The following is a 17,310-nucleotide window of genomic DNA, read 5'->3' on the forward strand; positions in this document are numbered from 1 at the left end:
AGACAGTGTCTAATTAATCAACCAACCCCAAGTGTTATTAGTACAAGGATTGTCTGCCCTCCTATTTTCGGTGCCCTTTCGTACCTTTTTGTTTGTGTGGTCACGGTTAAGTTACGTCAATATTTTATATTACTATTTATTTTTGTCTTATTATCTCTATAAAAAAACAATATAAAATATTGACGTGGCTTAACCGTGACCACATAAAACAGAAGGACACGAGAGCCAAGAAGGCATCGGAAGTGAGAGAACAGACAATCCTTGTCCGTGTTAGTATGCATCATTTTCAACATAACTGAACTCACAAAACCTTTGAAAACAACGGCCAATGTTTGTGACTGATGATATGGACATTAAAATATTGTAACTAGGGTTTGATGCAGATGATGCATGCTTTCTTAATCCGTATATACTTCTCGATCACATGCACTTGCCTTTCGAAGGCATTTGATGGCAATTCTGCGTTATTAATTTGATGAGTCTATTGACTGTGACGTAAAGTATAATATGCATGCGTAGACGTAGAGTGACTGGAGAAAAATCCTATTACTTCCAAAGTCTCTTCTCATGTAATAATTAACACATTAAAGACATGATGTATTATGTAGAGAGAGAGGGAGACAAACCATGATTTGCATGTTACTAGGTGTATATGATTATGCGTGTATCTTTCTGGATGAGTGACACATCAAAAACATAATTACGTTTCTCCGTTAATAACGTAAGCATGCTGCATTAGGCCTTGCACTCCTAACTAAGCCATCAAGTTAGACCATATTAGACCATATCATTGTTAGTCATTTGCGTCCAATGCACAGCTAAATACACCCAAAAAATTCATTGCTGCAGTTAATTAATGTTTTGTCTGGCTCTGACCGGGCATATGACGTATAGTTAGCCGGGTGAAATCGAATAATATATAAACACAAAACGTGTATGTTCAATCTCCTTCATTGTCTTTCATTTTCATCACCACAAGGGTGAATTACCACATTCTTTGGAGCTACCGATTTCTAACTGATTTCTAAGTTCTGGTAATTATTAGAATTGGATCCTACTATGAGGTAATTGATCCGATTTTCATTCCATCCTATTTTTATTAAGTTTTAAGTTTGTTACTCTGTCATTCTTGATAAGTAAACATGTCATTAGTCACTTTCTTATTTACTTTCTTACTTACATGCTCAAGGTTATTGTACCCATAACAAGTGCCCGAATTTTGGCCAACTCATTCTTGGCCTAATTTCTCTTTCTAATGTTCAAAGCTTTCTAAGTTTGGATTCCTCCTCTCAATCGATAATATATATATATATTTTTTTTTTATCACAAATAGTCATTGAAATTGACCAATCTCATTAAGATGCTCCATGAAATTGAAAATCGATCAATACAGTCCCTGAAATTGAATGCTGCAAATCAATGTAATTCTTGCGTCACAATTCTGTCAAAAATTATGTTAATTGTTGATGTGTCAAGTAATTAGATCCTATAAATCTAATTAAATATTATTATATCTATTAAAAATATTTAAATAATAAAAAATAATTTTTTATTTCTATATAATTATAAACTTAAAAAAAACAAAAGAAGATTACTGTTTATCTTCTCCCTATCCCATCCGAGCAACACCCAACCCCCAACCCACCCCCACCCCCACCCCCACCCCCACCCCCACCCGCACCCCCACCCGCATCCCATCTGCAATATTCAACTAAATTAAAACAGTAGTCTACTTCCTCCTCCCCTACTCTGCATTGCGAAGTGATATTTCTCCTCTCGACTTGGCTTCCATAGCCAGAAAGCTCACTTCTGCAGCAGGAAGCAGTCCCCGTTTGCCCCTCAGTCTCCTGCGGCTTATTCTTCAAGCACGAGCGGCCAATTTTGCCCAAGCCCTATGTGGAGCTCTTCGTCGTCGCCGGGGAGGAGTCCAAGGAGGCACTAGCGGATCCATTAAGGGGAAGGGGTCAGCTGACCTCCCGAATTTCGATGAACGTATACCTTAGGTGTTGAACTTCCGAACTTCGATGAATGTCTATGGATACTTTGAATGTTACCCTTTTGAAGATGAGAGTTGACTTCACACTTGTTCTCCAACTGACTTCAGGCCTATCCAAACTTGATGAATGTCCATGAATACCCTAAGTGCTGCCCCTTACATACATTAATATATCTGTAGTATGCATTTTTAAATGACTTCAGGCCTACCAAAATTCGATGAAATAGCGATATGCATGTTATTTCTGGTATAAAAAATTTTAAGCACTGCGCTTGCTATTCTTACTGACCCCTTAATATTATTTTCTGGATACACCGCTGCAAGGAAGAGTCAGGGGAGGTTTGTGGAGTAGGAGAATTTGGGTATGATGGTGGATTATGGTTATTAGAGATCGTCGCGTCGTTCGTGGAAGCCGCTGTTGGATACGATAACGGAGAGATGGGGTGGGGGTGGCCGAGAAGATAAACAGTAATCTTCTTTTGTTTTTTTTTTAAAGTTTATAATTATATAGAAATAAAAATTATTTTTTATTATTTAAATATTTTTTATTTATATAATAATATTTAATTAGACTTGTAGGACCTAATTATTTGACACATCAGCACTTAACTGAATTTTTTACGGAATTATGATGGAATGACCACATTGATTTGCAGCATTCAATTTCAGGGACTACATTAATTGATTTTCAATTTCAGAAATCATCTTGATAAGATAGGTCAATTTCAGAGACTATTTGTAATAAAAAGCCTATATTTAATTAACTTTTGATAACATATTTCTAGTAAACTTTTAACTTGGCATGTGGTACGACATCACCAGCCAACATGGAGGAACCGTATTTTTAGACAATGCTGCATTGTAAATGAGAAGGACCTGAATGTAACATATGTTATAACTTATAAGTGAGATAACTTTTCTCAATTATTTGGAGTTATTTTGGTGGACCATATTTGAGGTTGCAAAGGACAACCACCACCTAATTGACAGCATATGAATGCTTAACAGATTAATGAAATGTGGTACTTAGAACTGAAAGCTGTTTGATGTGTGACGGGATTGGATCTTCTCTTGATTCACTTTGTAGGAATTTTAGGGATTCCCACATCTTAATAATTTATCGTATATAATGCGGCTAATTTTTATCAAATATTATTTATGTTTAATTTTAAATAAATAAAGTCAAATAATTTATGACCGCACGATATACAATAAATGACTAAGATGTGAATATCCTAACGATCCCCACAAAGTGGATCCAAACGGGATCCAATTCCATGTATAACTTATTCTTAAAACTTTTCACTATTGATTAATTAAAGATTTATAATAGGCTTTTTAGTCAAAATGATATATGATATTAGCATAACTTATCACTTTGTTTACTGAGATTTAAAATAAATAGAAGTGGTCCTTAAGATTGTCCATTGTCAATCATTTTGGTTCTTTTGTGAAAAAACTTCAATTAAATTGAAGAAACCACCAGCTCAAGGAAAAAAGTTGATTTGACAAAAATACTCTCAATTTAATAAAGATTTTTCACGGAATGACTAAAATGATTAACAATGAATAATTTCAGAGACCATTTCTATTGAATATAAATCTCAAGGACAAAGTGAGTAAGTACTCACATTTCAATGACTATTTTAACTAAAAAGCCTGAAAATGGGCAGTGATTTATGCGCTTCATTTTCACTTTCTACACCATCTGTTGTTTTTTACTATTGAATTGAACAATCAAAAAGAGATTTAATAAACAAAATGATAAGAAAAAGTGCAGAATATTATAATATAATTGGATCTCCAATTTAATCACTTCCCTAATAATATGATTGTCTTTCAAATAAAAAGATTCACATATTATAATACTAAAACAAATTGGATCTCCAACTGTGTCAAGCTACTGATTATATTGGAGGCGATTCTTTGCCCTCCTATTTTTCGTGCCCTCCTGTTTTGTGTGGTTACGATTAAATTACGTCAACATTTTATATTATTTTTTTATAGAAAGAATAAGACAAAAATAAATAATAATATAAAATATTAACGTGTCTTAACCGTTACCACACAAACAGAAGGGCACGGAAGGACACGAGAAATGAGAGAGTAGAGAATCTGCCTCCGATTATATTAGTATGATCATCATCAATGGGGATTGACAGTCTGCAGTATACTAATTACTTGTAACTCTGCAGAAGTACCAAGTCAAGATTTGCCATGTTCCTGAGATGACAATCATCTGCTGCCGACATAGACAAAGGCACATGTTTTCTCTTTCTCCCACTTCTCCATGAAAATGCAATGAAAGAAAATGACAACCATGTATATATGAAGATGAAAACAGATTTCGATTTTTAGTTAAAGGCAAAGACTGACAAAGATTACAACTAATGAAAAAACAACTGTATGAATCTCATAGAAGTTCTTCACTCTAATTGTGCCGAGGGTTCTAGTCACAAAGCGATATACAATCGGTTACAAAGCGGATTTCTTGAACAGTGTCGTATTGTATAGCAAGTGTAATCATGTGGTGATACGTGATTACATATTTAATGCTAATATCTGGCTTTCTGACCTGATTAATGCTGGCTGTGTTTGATTAATCTTGGCATATCTCGAGGCATCCAGGAAAGAAAAATAGTGGAAATATCTTGGACAATGGGATGTTTGAGATCCAAGAGCTCTCCAGTCACCATCGAGGCAAAATCTTTGGCACGATCAGCGTATGTCACATTTTGTGATCATCCCTCGGGGAGATAGGTAGAAGGCATATAACACCCGTTGCATTTAAGTTTTTCTCCCCCATCGGGGTCTGATTATCTTTGGATGCGGACGCTTGGCAGCTCTCATACTCCCACTGTCTGAATCACATGGTAACTCACATGCCCTACTGGTACTGTGATAAGGTTGTTCGTGTTACGTTGAACCAGAAGCCTGCACGGCTCTCTTGTTTTAAACAAAGTAGGCCAACCCTGAAATTGACCTTTCATTACAGTCTTCGCACGAGTGGTGCTGTCCACATCTCTTTTTTCTTCCCACACATCTCACTCAATTTTTGGCCGTCGGATTGAATAAATTGAAAAAAAAATCAAACATAAATTAACAGAAGGTGTGAAAAATAAAAGAAATGTGTGAATAACAACTCTTCACAATATACTATTACTTTGGTTGAACTTTCCATATGGTTCGTGAAAATGATTTCCCTGCTCAACAGCACTGGATGTAACCGTTGCAGTCCAAACTAATTGTGCACTAGAGATTAAAAAACACAACAGGCAGTGTACAATTGATTTGGAAAACCGTCACAATAGAATCCCAAGAAAAAGCAAGTTTGAGGAACCATCAAATTGTTGTTGAGCATATTAAAACCGTACCAGGACTTCCGAGGGTGCGGATACACAAATGTATTGGAAAACAATACATATGGCCTATTCAAACTAAAACCAAAAGAACGGGGTTCCAATCAAAGCAGGGGCAGTGCTGAGTTTCCGACACTGCAAATTGAATTCGGGGTTTTACGTTTAAGGTCTGGACACATTCCCGACCAAAAAACACAAAAGAGGAGACCGGCAAGACCCAGCATTCTTTTAAATACTACATCCTATTGGCCGTAGTAGGATGGTGAGGCACCAGGAGGCCGAACCCCGGGAGATGAAGCACCACCACCAGGTCGCACATTGGGTGGAACGCCTGGCTGAGACATTCCCCAGGAACCCATACCCGAAGAAGTTGGGCCTGATTGGAGAGGCGAAGAACCCACTGGCATTGCTGCAGAGGCATATACAGGACCAGACGATGCTTGGTATGGTTGACCAGGAAAGGTACTAGGAGCCGAACCAAAGGTGGATATGCCTGCCTGCATGGCTGGATCCCATGATGGGGATTGTCCTGGAGGACCTGGAGGAGCTTGGGCCTGCACAGAAGCTGCACCACTGTACTCATTGCCATGGTACATCGGAGCAGCCTGAGGATTCTGCCAAGCTCCTGGAGGAGGGTAACCAGAAACTTGTTGGGCCGCAAGCAAACTAGCATCTGGGATAGTGTAGTCCCTACTTTTGTCGCTATACGCCTGCAAGTAAAAATAAATACAAGCAATCAAATTCTCAGGAAAGATATTTTGGGAATGCATTGGGATAACCAGATGGAAAAGTAAGTGTCAAGAAGCATACATTAAAGGACCAAATCGTTTTTTGACCAAGAACAGATCCACTTTTTCCTCGAAAGATCGTCTTTACATTTTCCTTCTTATTTTTATTCTCATGAACAGTTTTAACTCAAAAACTCATATTTATACCTTTACATTGAGATCAGTATGACGAGAGTATGATAGATGAAGCTTACAATAGCCACCATCATATATGCAGTGTCCCTCTAGAGCTTCTCTGGCAACTGCTGCGGTATTGAGATCTGAAAATAACATCTCACAAGTCAGCCACAGTCGAATTCTCAAAGATCAGTGACAAACCAAAAAGTCATATTGAAAGAGGAAATACCAGGGTATTGAACTAATGCTTGTGTTTGGCCATTCTTCTCAAATATAGCAATTTTTTGGACAGTGCCAAACGCAGAGAACACCTGTAGCATATAAGAAAGGATCATGATATCTATAAATCCTCTTAGTAAACTGAGTACTAAAAATGCATGAAAGGTATAAATCCTAACCGTGTGAATAACATCCACAGTGACAGCATACTGCATATTTTCAATTGAAGCAAGAAGCACGTTACTCTCCAGCTCTTTCCTCTTTCCATCAGGACCTACAGTAGGCTGGAGATAGAAATAAAGTCAGGGCAACGCTGGGGCGTATCGCTTAGGTAGTAATACCCAACACTGCATAATACATATTAAAAAGAACGTTCTAAAAGCAAGAAGAAACCTGCATAATTCCCTCTATTGCAGTAGGATTTACAGGAAGGAGCGGATTTGTATAGTCCCTGCAGGATCAATGCAACCAAAATCATACTTATTAAGCCACAATTACATGCACAAACTGATGTGAGAGTCTAAAAAACTGCCTGAGAGCAGAAACACATCCTTAAAAAGCCAATTTGAAACCCAAATAAAAAAGGTATATAGTGTTTTACCAATAAAAAAAGGAAGATATCGAATAGAAGAACACTTAATAAGAATGAACTTTGATAAGCTCTGTGGAAGTATTATTTAATCACCTTATTGTCCTTAACAGTTAATATATTACTCAATTCATTAAATACTGGAAGGATTAAGTCACCATTTAACCTGCTTTAGTAGAAAAAGAGGGTTCTCTAAAATACAATATAGATAGTTCCAAATTATAGATGTTACATGCAATGAATAAGAATATTTATGACATGTAAGTTTTTACAATTCTCTTTTGGCTGTGCATTAGCCTCTAAACACTTTGTGTAAGAAGCATACAACCAATAAATTTATGTCAAATTTAAATAAAAGTGATTATTTCTAGTAATCATGAGAAGAATGTAAACACATTTTCACTATGCATTAACAGTGTCAGTAATATATGTTGTCTAGCAGTATCTTATTCCAAATCTAATAATTTAGTATAAAGTATGTATGTTTATATGACACTGACGATATGCTGGACAAGAAGCCATCCCACCAAGAAAAATGTGATGACAAAGAAAATAGAAGGTATTGTATAGTGTGTGATAGTGTAAGATGAAGACTGAATACAATGCTAATTTGGTACATTTCCGCAATAATAAATACATAAAGGGTACTATATAAGATCAAGGAATTACTAAATGGCCATGACAACACATCTGTGTTCTGGCTACCAAGCTTCACTAACCCCTAGATGACAAAAAGCACACACACCAATTAGCATTTGATTTAACATGCAATAAAATCAGCGAAGGAGTGTAGCAATCATCACAATCTGACACAGAAGAGTGCAGCCAGTATAAAAACCAGAAATAGATTATTGACCTGTTGGGTCTGTTTCTTACCTGCTTCGGTGAGACTGGAACTTGATGTTCAGATCGGTGTGTGCGGAATATGAAATACGTAAGTTGCATGAACCGACGTTCTCTGGAAGCAAGTACCTGAATGCAAAGCATTACATGTCAAAATTAGCAACAATGTACACTTTCCCAGATGTACTGATATCAATGAGAAAATGATGGTGGGAGGAGGGAACGTATGTAGTGTGCTTGCCTGGGTATACTTCTTCCATCCAATGCATTCCTTGCCATAGATGCGGTGACAGCATCACTGAACTGAATCAATGCCTGCAAAATTAAAATGAGAGAATAAGCATGTAGCATCTGGAGTACAAATCATATGCAATACTAAGAAAGATCATCCAATACACACCTGGAAGCCTGCTGCTTTTTCAAAAGTAGCAATCTTGTGCACAAAGCCGAAAGCAGAGAACACCTGAAAAATGATTCAGTTCATCATAAACATATTACATTGATGTAGCAGGAAACAAGACAACAGCAGAAACCCTCCCAGATGAAAATACTAAGGGCAGCAAAAAAATTCTGAACAGATGAGTTATAAGTGCAGAATGACACCTGTGCATATATGCGTGACCTTAGAAAGGAGTATGACGTACATGATAATAATTCCAAACTGCTTCCAACAAAGGAATTTAAATAAGAGACAAAACCATCTGTTTAACTGATTTCAGTAAAAAAGAAAAAACGTAATATGTGTTATACACAAAAAAAAATTTGAACGTTCATCAAGAACCCCATGACATAGAAAACACCTCGGCATATCATGATCTCTAGACATGGATCAGGCAGGTTGAAACAAAGTTTTGCAATTTAATACAAGATATGTCCAAATGTGGGCCAAAAAGCACTTACCAAGTGAATAACATCAATGCTCACATCGCCAGCTTCAACACCCTCAATGGTTACCAACAAGACATTTCCGGGCACATCTCCCGGACTTTTGTTGTTAACAATTTCGTGTCTATTTGAATACTGAATGTACACGGTTTTACCACGGACCTGCGCAGGCTCCGAGGATGAAGCATAATACGAAACCATATTGATGGCCTGGTTTAGGTCCGACTGCAAAATAAAAAACCACATTCATCAACATATAAACATTGCGAGATGCGAAAGATATAAAAACTAAAATCCTTACAAGAAATAAGCATATTCATACATATTAGGCAGCTAACTGGATAACCCTGAAGCTAGATTTCATTAAAATTCTGAATTTTTTTAGTAAATCTATTAGAATTCACACAAATTAGGCAGCTAACAATAAAACCCTCAAGCTAAATATCATCAATCCTGGAAAATTCAATAAATTTATTAACATCCGAAATACGACACAGAAATTAGAAATGAGAAAAGTGAGAGGGGCGTACGAATTCGACGAAGGCCTGATTGCGATTGGCGCCGACATTACACTTGGTGTTGACGATCTTGCCGAAAGGTTTGCAGAGCTCGATCAGCTCCTCCTCGGCGCACTCCCACGGGAGGTTACGGAGGTGGAGCACCTTCGACGGCGTCTGCGTGTACCGGAACTGCGGCGTCCCCGATGTCGACATAGGGCAGAGATTGGGTCGGCCAAGTTGGGGATTGGGAGTTAGGGTTTGGGGAAGAGAGAGATTAGAGAGGGATTGGGGTGTTTGGCCGTCGAGAAAGTGGGGGAGATTTTACCGTGAAAATTGCGAGTTTGGGTCGATTCGATTGGGTGGGAACTGGGGACGTCAGGTGGGACCGTGGGAGGATTTCTATTGATAAGAGAACTCACACAAGGGTAAATCTGTTTGTGAACTGCGTGATGTGGACAAATTTTTCAATATAACCGAAACACGATTCGATATATAAAATATATTATCTTTAATAATTAATGAAATTTTTTTTATCAATTAAAAGAGGATGAAAAAAAAAACTTAGTTTTCTATCATAAAAAAAAATGATGGGCAATAATGTAATTTCATATATCTAAATTTTACTTTTTTTTTATTAAAACCTCGTCTACAGATGATATTAAAATATCTCTAATATTTAAAATTAAAAAAAAACAAAAAAAAAACCTCTCACTGCTCTCACGTTCTCTCTCTCCATCTCTCCTTATTTTCTAAAAAAATATGTTCATACATACAAAGTGGGTGGACAAATACTAATTACAATTAATGTACTGCATCGTTTTTTCGACGTAGTAAAAATTTTATTTTGGTGAACACGATTTTAGTAGGCAGAGGGGTTTATATTAAATAAAAAGAAAAAATTCATATTATTTGGGAGATAATTGCTAATTATCTTTTTAATTTGTAAGAGCTGGTAGCTTAGTTGAATACAAATATTTATCCTAAACTCTCGTCTTGAATTAAATTTTTTGTCACACAGTTCAAAGAATACAAATTGCTTAAATGAAACAAAAGTGATGAAACAAAGGTAGTTTATATTTTATACTGGCTAATTATTGATCTGGCAATATATATTTTTTATGCACAAATGATCCGTACCATTGAAACCACTGACACATCAAAAACAAATTTCTTTAACAATACGTAATATTAAATAATACAAAAATGCAAGATCGAGATTAAGAATTTAAAAAACTAAAAAATTTAATTTGAAGGTTAAATTATTAATAACATTAAATGATACGTGATATTGAAAGACACACATCTGCAAGTGGCCATTTACTACAATGATAAAAAGTAATTGAGCTCTTAACAGCGTGGGTTCGAATCCCATCAGTAACTAATTTAACATTTAATCTAACAAATTTATCGATAAAAAAAGAAAATGACACTTAACTTAAAATTAAAGGAAAACTAATGAAAAGGGCTTGAAAACTTTGAGTTTTAATGATAAGGACAAAATAAAGGGTAAAGTGAATAGTACCAGGATTGACTTTTTAGTGTAAAAATGTGATTTTTCGTTAAAATGAACAGTACCAGGTACTTTTCGTTAAAGTTCTCTAAAATTAATTGTTTTATTTTCCTCACAAGAGAAAGGGCGGTCAAAAGTGTGAAAAGCTGAGTGTATAACAAAAGAAAAAGAAAGGGCGGTCAAAACCCTAGAAATCTAAATCTAAGATTCCAAAAAGCAGAGACAGCATAATCTGGCAGTTCGATCGACATCTCTCTCTGTTCAAAAGGTACTCGATTTTCTTCTCCAATTTAGGGTTTCTGTATACCCAATATTTCTAAATTAGAGTTGAATCAGATTTCGTACTGATGTTGTTTGTTGATTGAATGATTGGGAAACAGATAAGCGATGGCAGGTCAGAGGAATAGTCACGGAAAGCGTTCTCATTCGCAGTCGGAGTACGCCGACAGCGGCGGCGGAGGAGGAAACAAAAGGAGAAATCCCGGCGAGGAAAGGGAGCAATTCATCATCGATGCGGAGGACACGGTGTACCGGTACTTGTGCCCAGTGAAGAAGATTGGGAGCATAATTGGGAGAGGAGGAGAGATTGTGAAGCAGCTGAGGGGGGACACCAAGTCCAAGATTCGAATTGGGGAGACGGTGCCGGGCAGCGAGGAGCGGGTTGTTACTATTTACAGTGCGAGCGATGAGACGAATGGGTTCGAAGATGGCGGGACGTATGTGGCTCCGGCTCAGGACGCTCTGTTCAGGGTCCATGATAGGGTGATTGCTGAGGACACGCATAATAATAACGACGAGGAGGCAGACGGTGGCAGTAGTGGTGGCGGGGGGCACCATGTGATTGTGCGGCTTCTTGTGCCGTCTGATCAGATCGGTTGCATTATTGGGAAAGGAGGGCAGATTGTTCAGAACATTCGGAGTGAAACCGGTGCACAGATTCGGATTCTCAAGGATGACCATCTGCCTGCTTGTGCCTTGAACTCTGATGAGCTTGTGCAGGTATTTTGAATAAGTTTTTGAACTTTTTAATGAATTTTTGAACTTTTCCTGTTTCTTGCATACGGATGTCTTAAATTTATGATTCGATTTGGGTTCTTGGTGCTTTTGATCTTTAATGGGTAAATTTCTAGGTAGCATTTCGACATCTTACCTGAAGAGAGTAATACTCTGCATGTTCTTATTGGTCTGTATGGTACTTTCTTTTATGTTAATTTGCACAATTCCACTCTTTGGACCCTTAACATTATATGCTTGTAAAATGTGTGTGATGTTTATTCTTTTTTCCTTAATAAGTGGTCAGGGTTTGATGGAGCATGCTATATTAGAATGTGAGACGTGGAATTGTTGAGAAATCTTTGGAGTCACTTTGTGCAAGTTGTTTGTTTTCTAGGTACTGGAAATTCTTTTCATATGTATGCTTATTAAGTTCTTGATCATGGATTCAGATATCTGGGGACGCTCCACTTGTCAAGAAGGCTCTTTTTCAAATTGCATCTCGCCTTCATGATAACCCATCACGATCTCAGCATTTACTTACTTCTTCGGTGCCTATGTATTCGGGTGGTTCACTCATGGGTCCTTCTGGTGGTCCCCCACTAATGGGAATTGCTCCAATGATGGGTCCTTATGGAGGGGGGTACAAAGGTGATGTTGGAGACTGGTCACGCTCCTTGTACTCAGCTCCAAGAGATGAAGCATCCTCGAAAGAATTTTCTATTCGCTTGGTTTGTCCAACTGCGAATATTGGAGGTGTGATTGGAAAGGGTGGTACCATAATTAACCAAATCAGACAGGATTCGGGGGCTGTTATTAAGGTTGATAGTTCAGCTACTGAAGGAGATGATTGCTTAATTAATGTATCAGCAAAAGAGGTGAATTACTGCTCCATTTGTTTTTTGCGTGGAGTTGTATCGGTGGAGGATTTACATCATCGTTTTTTTTAACATGTACCATTACAGTTCTTTGAAGACTCATTCTCAGCAACTATTGAAGCAGCAGTGCGTTTGCAACCCAGATGCAGTGAAAAAGTAGAAAGAGATTCAGGAATTATCTCATTCACAACCCGCCTACTTGTTCCAACCTCACGAATTGGCTGCCTAATTGGGAAAGGTGGTGCTATTGTAACTGAGATGAGGAGACTTACCAAAGCTAATATTCGCATACTTTCTAAGGAAAATCTTCCCAAAATTGCATCTGAAGATGATGAGATGGTGCAGGTAAAGTCTTTTTAACCGTGCTTCTGGATTTTCCTGACTCTTGTATTTTCTTGTGTCATTTTGAAATTTTTCTTTTTGATATTGTGTTTAGAGTTTCCTTGATTTGGCTCGTATCATACAGATATTGACAATTTTGTGTTTCATTTTACAGATTTCTGGAGAACTTGATATTGTTAAGGATGCTCTTATACAAGTAGTTACCAGATTAAGAGCAAACCTTTTCGACAGGGAAGGTGGAATGCCTGGATTCCTGCCAGTTCTGCCTTATCTTCCTGTGTCAGCAGATGGTCCAGATGGTCCGAATTATGATAGTAGGGATGGTAAAAGACATGGTCGTGGGCATTCTTATTCTGCTGGCTATGGTGGCTCAAGTGATTTTGCTACTAATGACAGTTATGGAAGTTATGGTGGTTCGCAGGTATATTTTTACTGCTATTTTTAGACTTTTCTTCGAAGAATGAGGTGACTTATTTTCACTTTACAAAGGTTTTCTTCTTTTTCACTTGACAACACTTTTTCTTCAAATCATATGTAGATTGGTGGTAGCGGCAGCGCTTACGGTGCCTACGGGGGTTATTCTTCCGGGCGGAGTGGTAGTTCTGGGTAAAACTTTCTTCTCTTTTCATTCTTGAATTGCCTCTTCTTAGTTTCATATCCTCCCCTCCTTTTTTTTCAAATTTTTTTTGTGTTCTGTTGCTCTTTTTGTGCAAATATATATCGAGTAGCTAGCTGTATCCCCAATTTTAGGTTACAACTTCACAGTAAGTGTAGAACCTCAAGTTGGATATTCATAAAATTTGAAATTTGGGACTTTGTGGTAACACTTAACAAATTTTAGTCACAAATATCTCTGAATAGAGTTATCTGGGTTTGTTCATGAGCGCAGTAGGCTTCTAATCTTGGGTTTATTAATTAAGTACCCTGTTTCTTTTTTCCACAAATGCTGTTCTTGAAACGCATTAATCCTGATTTGAAGCTTATGATATCAGGTTATCTAGCCAGAACCCTGTTTCTCGGAGGAGAAACTATGTTTAATGATGGTACCAGCAGGTAGACTATGGTTGTCCCTTGAGATTTTCATGTCTGTTGTTATAACTGGCATTACCCCTTGGCCAGTCATTTGATAATCATAACCTATCCAATCTCCCTGTATATAAAATTCTGATGCTCATGTTTTCCCTTTTTTGCCTTTCCCATCCCCATCAAAACAGCTGAGTTCTATGAAGCCTGAAGCTAGCCTACTGTCTGCCTAAACTGGAAGATGAACCAGCATATGACATAGTCATGGCCCACCTTGACGAATCTACTTATAAGTCCAAGAAACCAAAATTACCAAGCTTCCCTAGAACCTATATACCAGCATGCCCGCCCATGTTGCTGTTTTTCCTGTTACACTTTTACGTTGTGAAGCCATGTTACTTCAATGTTACCTCTGTATTTGTGCTTCTCAGCTATGTAGTTTGATTACTTTGTTGTTTTAATTTTTATGTTGTTGATCTTGAAAACTTAACCACTTACTTTGTGATGTAGCAGATTGTTGTATCATCTGACTGCCAGCATTTATGATCCATCTGTATCATTTTTATTATGATTTTGGTTTACAGCGACTGTTTCTGAAATCCATCTGCATTAAAATAACTTTTTTTGAGTTCTACCAATCCTGAACTAGTTCTGATTTAAAAGTGTGAATTGTTCATATACCACACAAACACATGTGCACACACACACTTTTTTTCTTTTTGATGTCTACCAATCTGAAATTAGTTACAGGTTTTAAAGTAAGAATTTGTGTATTTTGCATATACCAAACACATATATTAATGCTAATAGAGCAGGATGTGTAATTGAAGCTCAATCTCAACACGACTTCAGTAGCTGTGTGCATGGTGGTGTTTGTGTTGAGCTTTAGTTAGACAGATGGCTGTATTTTAACAAATTGAATGCCATGCATCAAACACTCTGCCGTCCCAGGAAATTTTTGGTTGAACACCAAATTTAAGTGCAAGTTTTCTGTTAAGTTCTGCTGCTGCCAGTTTTGTTCATGTTCAGGTAAGTTTGGAGTTTCCTTCAATGTTATGTTAATTACAAATTTGATGGATGCTGGAGCTTCAGATCTTACTTTTGAAGGCCATGACGGAAATTTGTAGGGTTGAAACTCAATGATTCAAGTGGTAGGTTGATTTACTATGTTATGCATGCAGCATGCTCGTTGTGCCACTCTGTAGCTATGGTTAAAAGTGATCTAAGTCTCTTGTACGACGCATTTGGCAGGTTCTATTTCTGCCCGTTGGCTTGATCATTTGGCAGGTTCTATTTCTGCCCGTTGGCTGGATCATGATACAAGAATTGATTGTTGCAAACACGATTTAAGCAAGCATATATCCTCTGTTGGTTGAGTACATAGTATGATTGGCAGCTTTTCGCATATTAGTTGTACTTAGTGGCACTGGTTGGATTTAACTTTTGCGTTTGTTTTTCTCTTTGGAGGAAAGGGGATGTGTGCTGGTTGTGTACATGTTGGGGCGACGCCCGTCTGCTTTTAAACTGAATGGATTAAGTTTATTGGAAATGCAGTTTTGATATATTTCCTTTGTTCACACTTTGCTGCTCATGTAGTTCAGTTTATGGGTTGGTGTGATGTGTTTTGAAGCCATTGTTTGCTTTCTGCCCTTTGGGTTTTTATCACAAGTGTCTGAAAGGAAATCAAGAAATTGCATTTTCAGTGTTTATTATTACAACCTTTGGATGTCTCGATATTTAGAAGGTAAGTACCATCAGACCGAAAAATAAGTACCACTAGATCGAGAGCTAGATGGTGACTTCACTTGCACAGAAAAAAAAAATTGCAGGAATGCGGATGAGTACATGAAGTGATGACCCTCTTGCAGAACATGATGGCGACGCTGAGATAAACGTCGTTCAACTTGAAGGCTTCAAATCGGTGGAAAGTTTGGACTAAAATGTTATATTTGGGTCTAAAGGTTGTTGAATAAAGCAAAAAGTTGTACAACGAGCATCTCACAAAATATATATCAAGGGGTGTGCTATCCACATATCTTTTATTAGTTCTCACACATCTCTTGTTAATTTTTGGTCGTTGATCTTCTTCAATTTATCTTATTCTACGGCCGAAAATTTAAAAAGGTGTGAGAAGTAAACAAGGGTGTGGAGATATCACACCCCTATATCAATTGGTTCAACTTTTCATTGAACCGAATTCTTTAGAATAAAACTCCACACCTCTTTGGGTTACATGTGGTTAGCCTGTCTTTTTGAAACTTTAACATGGTATCATAGCGGGTATTTAGATTAAGGCTGAATTATTGGGTTCACCTACAACCATGACTGATGTAGCTCCATGCATGGCTACTCCAAAGTGGTCGAACATGAGGGGCATGTTGAACAAAGCAAAGAGTCTCACATTGGTCATCTCGTGAAATAAGTCACAACTTATATTAAATAGTTCAACTTTAATTCCACTGAGGTCTTTTAGGATAAAATCTCACACCTTTCAGAAGACAAAACTTATATCAAATAGTGAGTCTTTGAATTCTATAACGCCTTTTAATTCCAGCATTTCATATTGAATACACAAAATCTAATTTTTGCTTGTTGATATTAATCAAACAAAAACTCAAAACAAATCCAAAAACTCAATTTTTAAAAACTCCCCACAGACAAAAAGTCGCTATTGACCTGGAAACTGTAGAGTTTGACGAAGTGGGAGTCGTGATGTCGTCGCAGTGGTGGAGGAGGAGCTTGGGAGGGGAGATAGGTGGAGGCGTGGAGCATCTGGTGTTGGCCTAGGGATCAGTTGAGTGGGGTTAGCCAATTGGCCAATTTGGGAATTGGAATTGTAAAAGTGAATGAAATGGGATTTGGTAAAGTGAAGTCTCTGGTCTGGGGAGTGGAAACAGTCATTCGAACCTTTTTTTTTTTTTTTTTTTGAATTAAAAAGGTGAGGGTCTCACATGGCTTATTAAGAAGGATGAGTTTTATTTTATTTTTTCAAATAGTTTGGCTCAAAACAGCGTTGTTTTGGTGAAGTCATTTAAAAAGAAAGTACTCTTCTTCTCTTTACATTGCAATGCAGCTGTCGCCACTTTTCTTCTCTTTAAACTGCAATGTAGTTGTCGCTTCTTCTTTTTAAACTGCAATGGAGGTCTTCACAACCATTTATTTGTGCTTCTGAGTGGTCCTAAAACCATCCAGGCCCTCTAATAGATTCGCTCCTAATTATGGGTAGATAAGGTTATCTCCAACCGATCCGGCCAAAAGATCATAGGGC

General features: G+C 37.5%; 2 protein-coding genes across 7 annotated transcripts; one reads left to right on the plus strand and one right to left on the minus strand.

Annotated features, from left to right (window-relative positions):
* Positions 1 to 5,326: 5,326 nt before the first annotated feature.
* LOC103404458 (polypyrimidine tract-binding protein homolog 1) lies at positions 5,327 to 9,696 on the minus strand. 4 transcript variants are annotated; one of them, XM_070816702.1, is made up of 11 exons: positions 9,327 to 9,696; positions 8,812 to 9,021; positions 8,515 to 8,572; positions 8,312 to 8,374; positions 8,153 to 8,226; positions 7,945 to 8,040; positions 6,873 to 6,930; positions 6,659 to 6,763; positions 6,490 to 6,571; positions 6,338 to 6,403; positions 5,327 to 6,065 (listed from the first exon to the last, which is right to left on the minus strand). In XM_070816702.1, the coding sequence occupies exons 2-11, from the start codon at positions 8,823 to 8,825 to the stop codon at positions 6,058 to 6,060; spliced, it is 624 nt and encodes a 207-aa protein (XP_070672803.1). In that variant the 5' UTR covers positions 8,826 to 9,021; positions 9,327 to 9,696; the 3' UTR covers positions 5,327 to 6,057. The 4 variants fall into 4 exon arrangements, with proteins under 4 accessions (XP_070672803.1, XP_070672802.1, XP_028954215.1 ...); XM_070816701.1 differs by having other exon boundaries at positions 6,291 to 6,403; XM_029098382.2 differs by lacking the exon at positions 8,515 to 8,572.
* A 1,227-nt stretch (positions 9,697 to 10,923) lies between these two features.
* On the plus strand, positions 10,924 to 15,619 carry LOC103404456 (RNA-binding KH domain-containing protein RCF3-like). Of its 3 annotated transcripts, none has more exons than XM_029098384.2 (9): positions 10,924 to 11,074; positions 11,187 to 11,805; positions 12,252 to 12,677; positions 12,765 to 13,022; positions 13,174 to 13,440; positions 13,558 to 13,625; positions 14,012 to 14,072; positions 14,234 to 15,193; positions 15,294 to 15,619. In XM_029098384.2, the coding sequence occupies exons 2-7, from the start codon at positions 11,194 to 11,196 to the stop codon at positions 14,055 to 14,057; spliced, it is 1,677 nt and encodes a 558-aa protein (XP_028954217.1). In that variant the 5' UTR covers positions 10,924 to 11,074; positions 11,187 to 11,193; the 3' UTR covers positions 14,058 to 14,072; positions 14,234 to 15,193; positions 15,294 to 15,619. The 3 variants fall into 3 exon arrangements, with proteins under 3 accessions (XP_028954217.1, XP_070672784.1, XP_070672783.1); XM_070816682.1 differs by having other exon boundaries at positions 10,936 to 11,074; positions 11,192 to 11,805; XM_070816683.1 differs by lacking the exons at positions 14,012 to 14,072; positions 15,294 to 15,619 and having other exon boundaries at positions 14,234 to 14,610.
* Positions 15,620 to 17,310: the final 1,691 nt, after the last annotated feature.

This window comes from Malus domestica, chromosome 17, assembly GCF_042453785.1.
Source record: "Malus domestica chromosome 17, GDT2T_hap1".
Lineage (NCBI taxonomy): Eukaryota > Viridiplantae > Streptophyta > Magnoliopsida > Rosales > Rosaceae > Malus > Malus domestica.

What these genes read in the sequence shown, in the direction of transcription:
- LOC103404456 (XM_029098384.2), top strand. Translation starts at nt 11,194, where the DNA reads ATGGCAGGTCAGAGGAATAGTCACGGAAAGCGTTCTCATTCGCAGTCG. An exon ending in AAGATGATGAGATGGTGCAG is followed by an intron (nt 13,023 to 13,173) that starts GTAAAGTCTTTT and finishes TTCATTTTACAG; the next exon opens with ATTTCTGGAGAACTTGATAT. An exon ending in GGGCGGAGTGGTAGTTCTGG is followed by an intron (nt 13,626 to 14,011) that starts GTAAAACTTTCT and finishes TTATGATATCAG; the next exon opens with GTTATCTAGCCAGAACCCTG.
- LOC103404458 (XM_008343370.4), bottom strand. Translation starts at nt 9,509, where the DNA reads ATGTCGACATCGGGGACGCCGCAGTTCCGGTACACGCAGACGCCGTCG. An exon ending in CAATAGAGGGAATTATGCAG is followed by an intron (nt 6,764 to 6,872) that starts GTTTCTTCTTGC and finishes TTCTATCTCCAG; the next exon opens with CCTACTGTAGGTCCTGATGG. An exon ending in CTGTGGATGTTATTCACACG is followed by an intron (nt 6,572 to 6,658) that starts GTTAGGATTTAT and finishes TATATGCTACAG; the next exon opens with GTGTTCTCTGCGTTTGGCAC.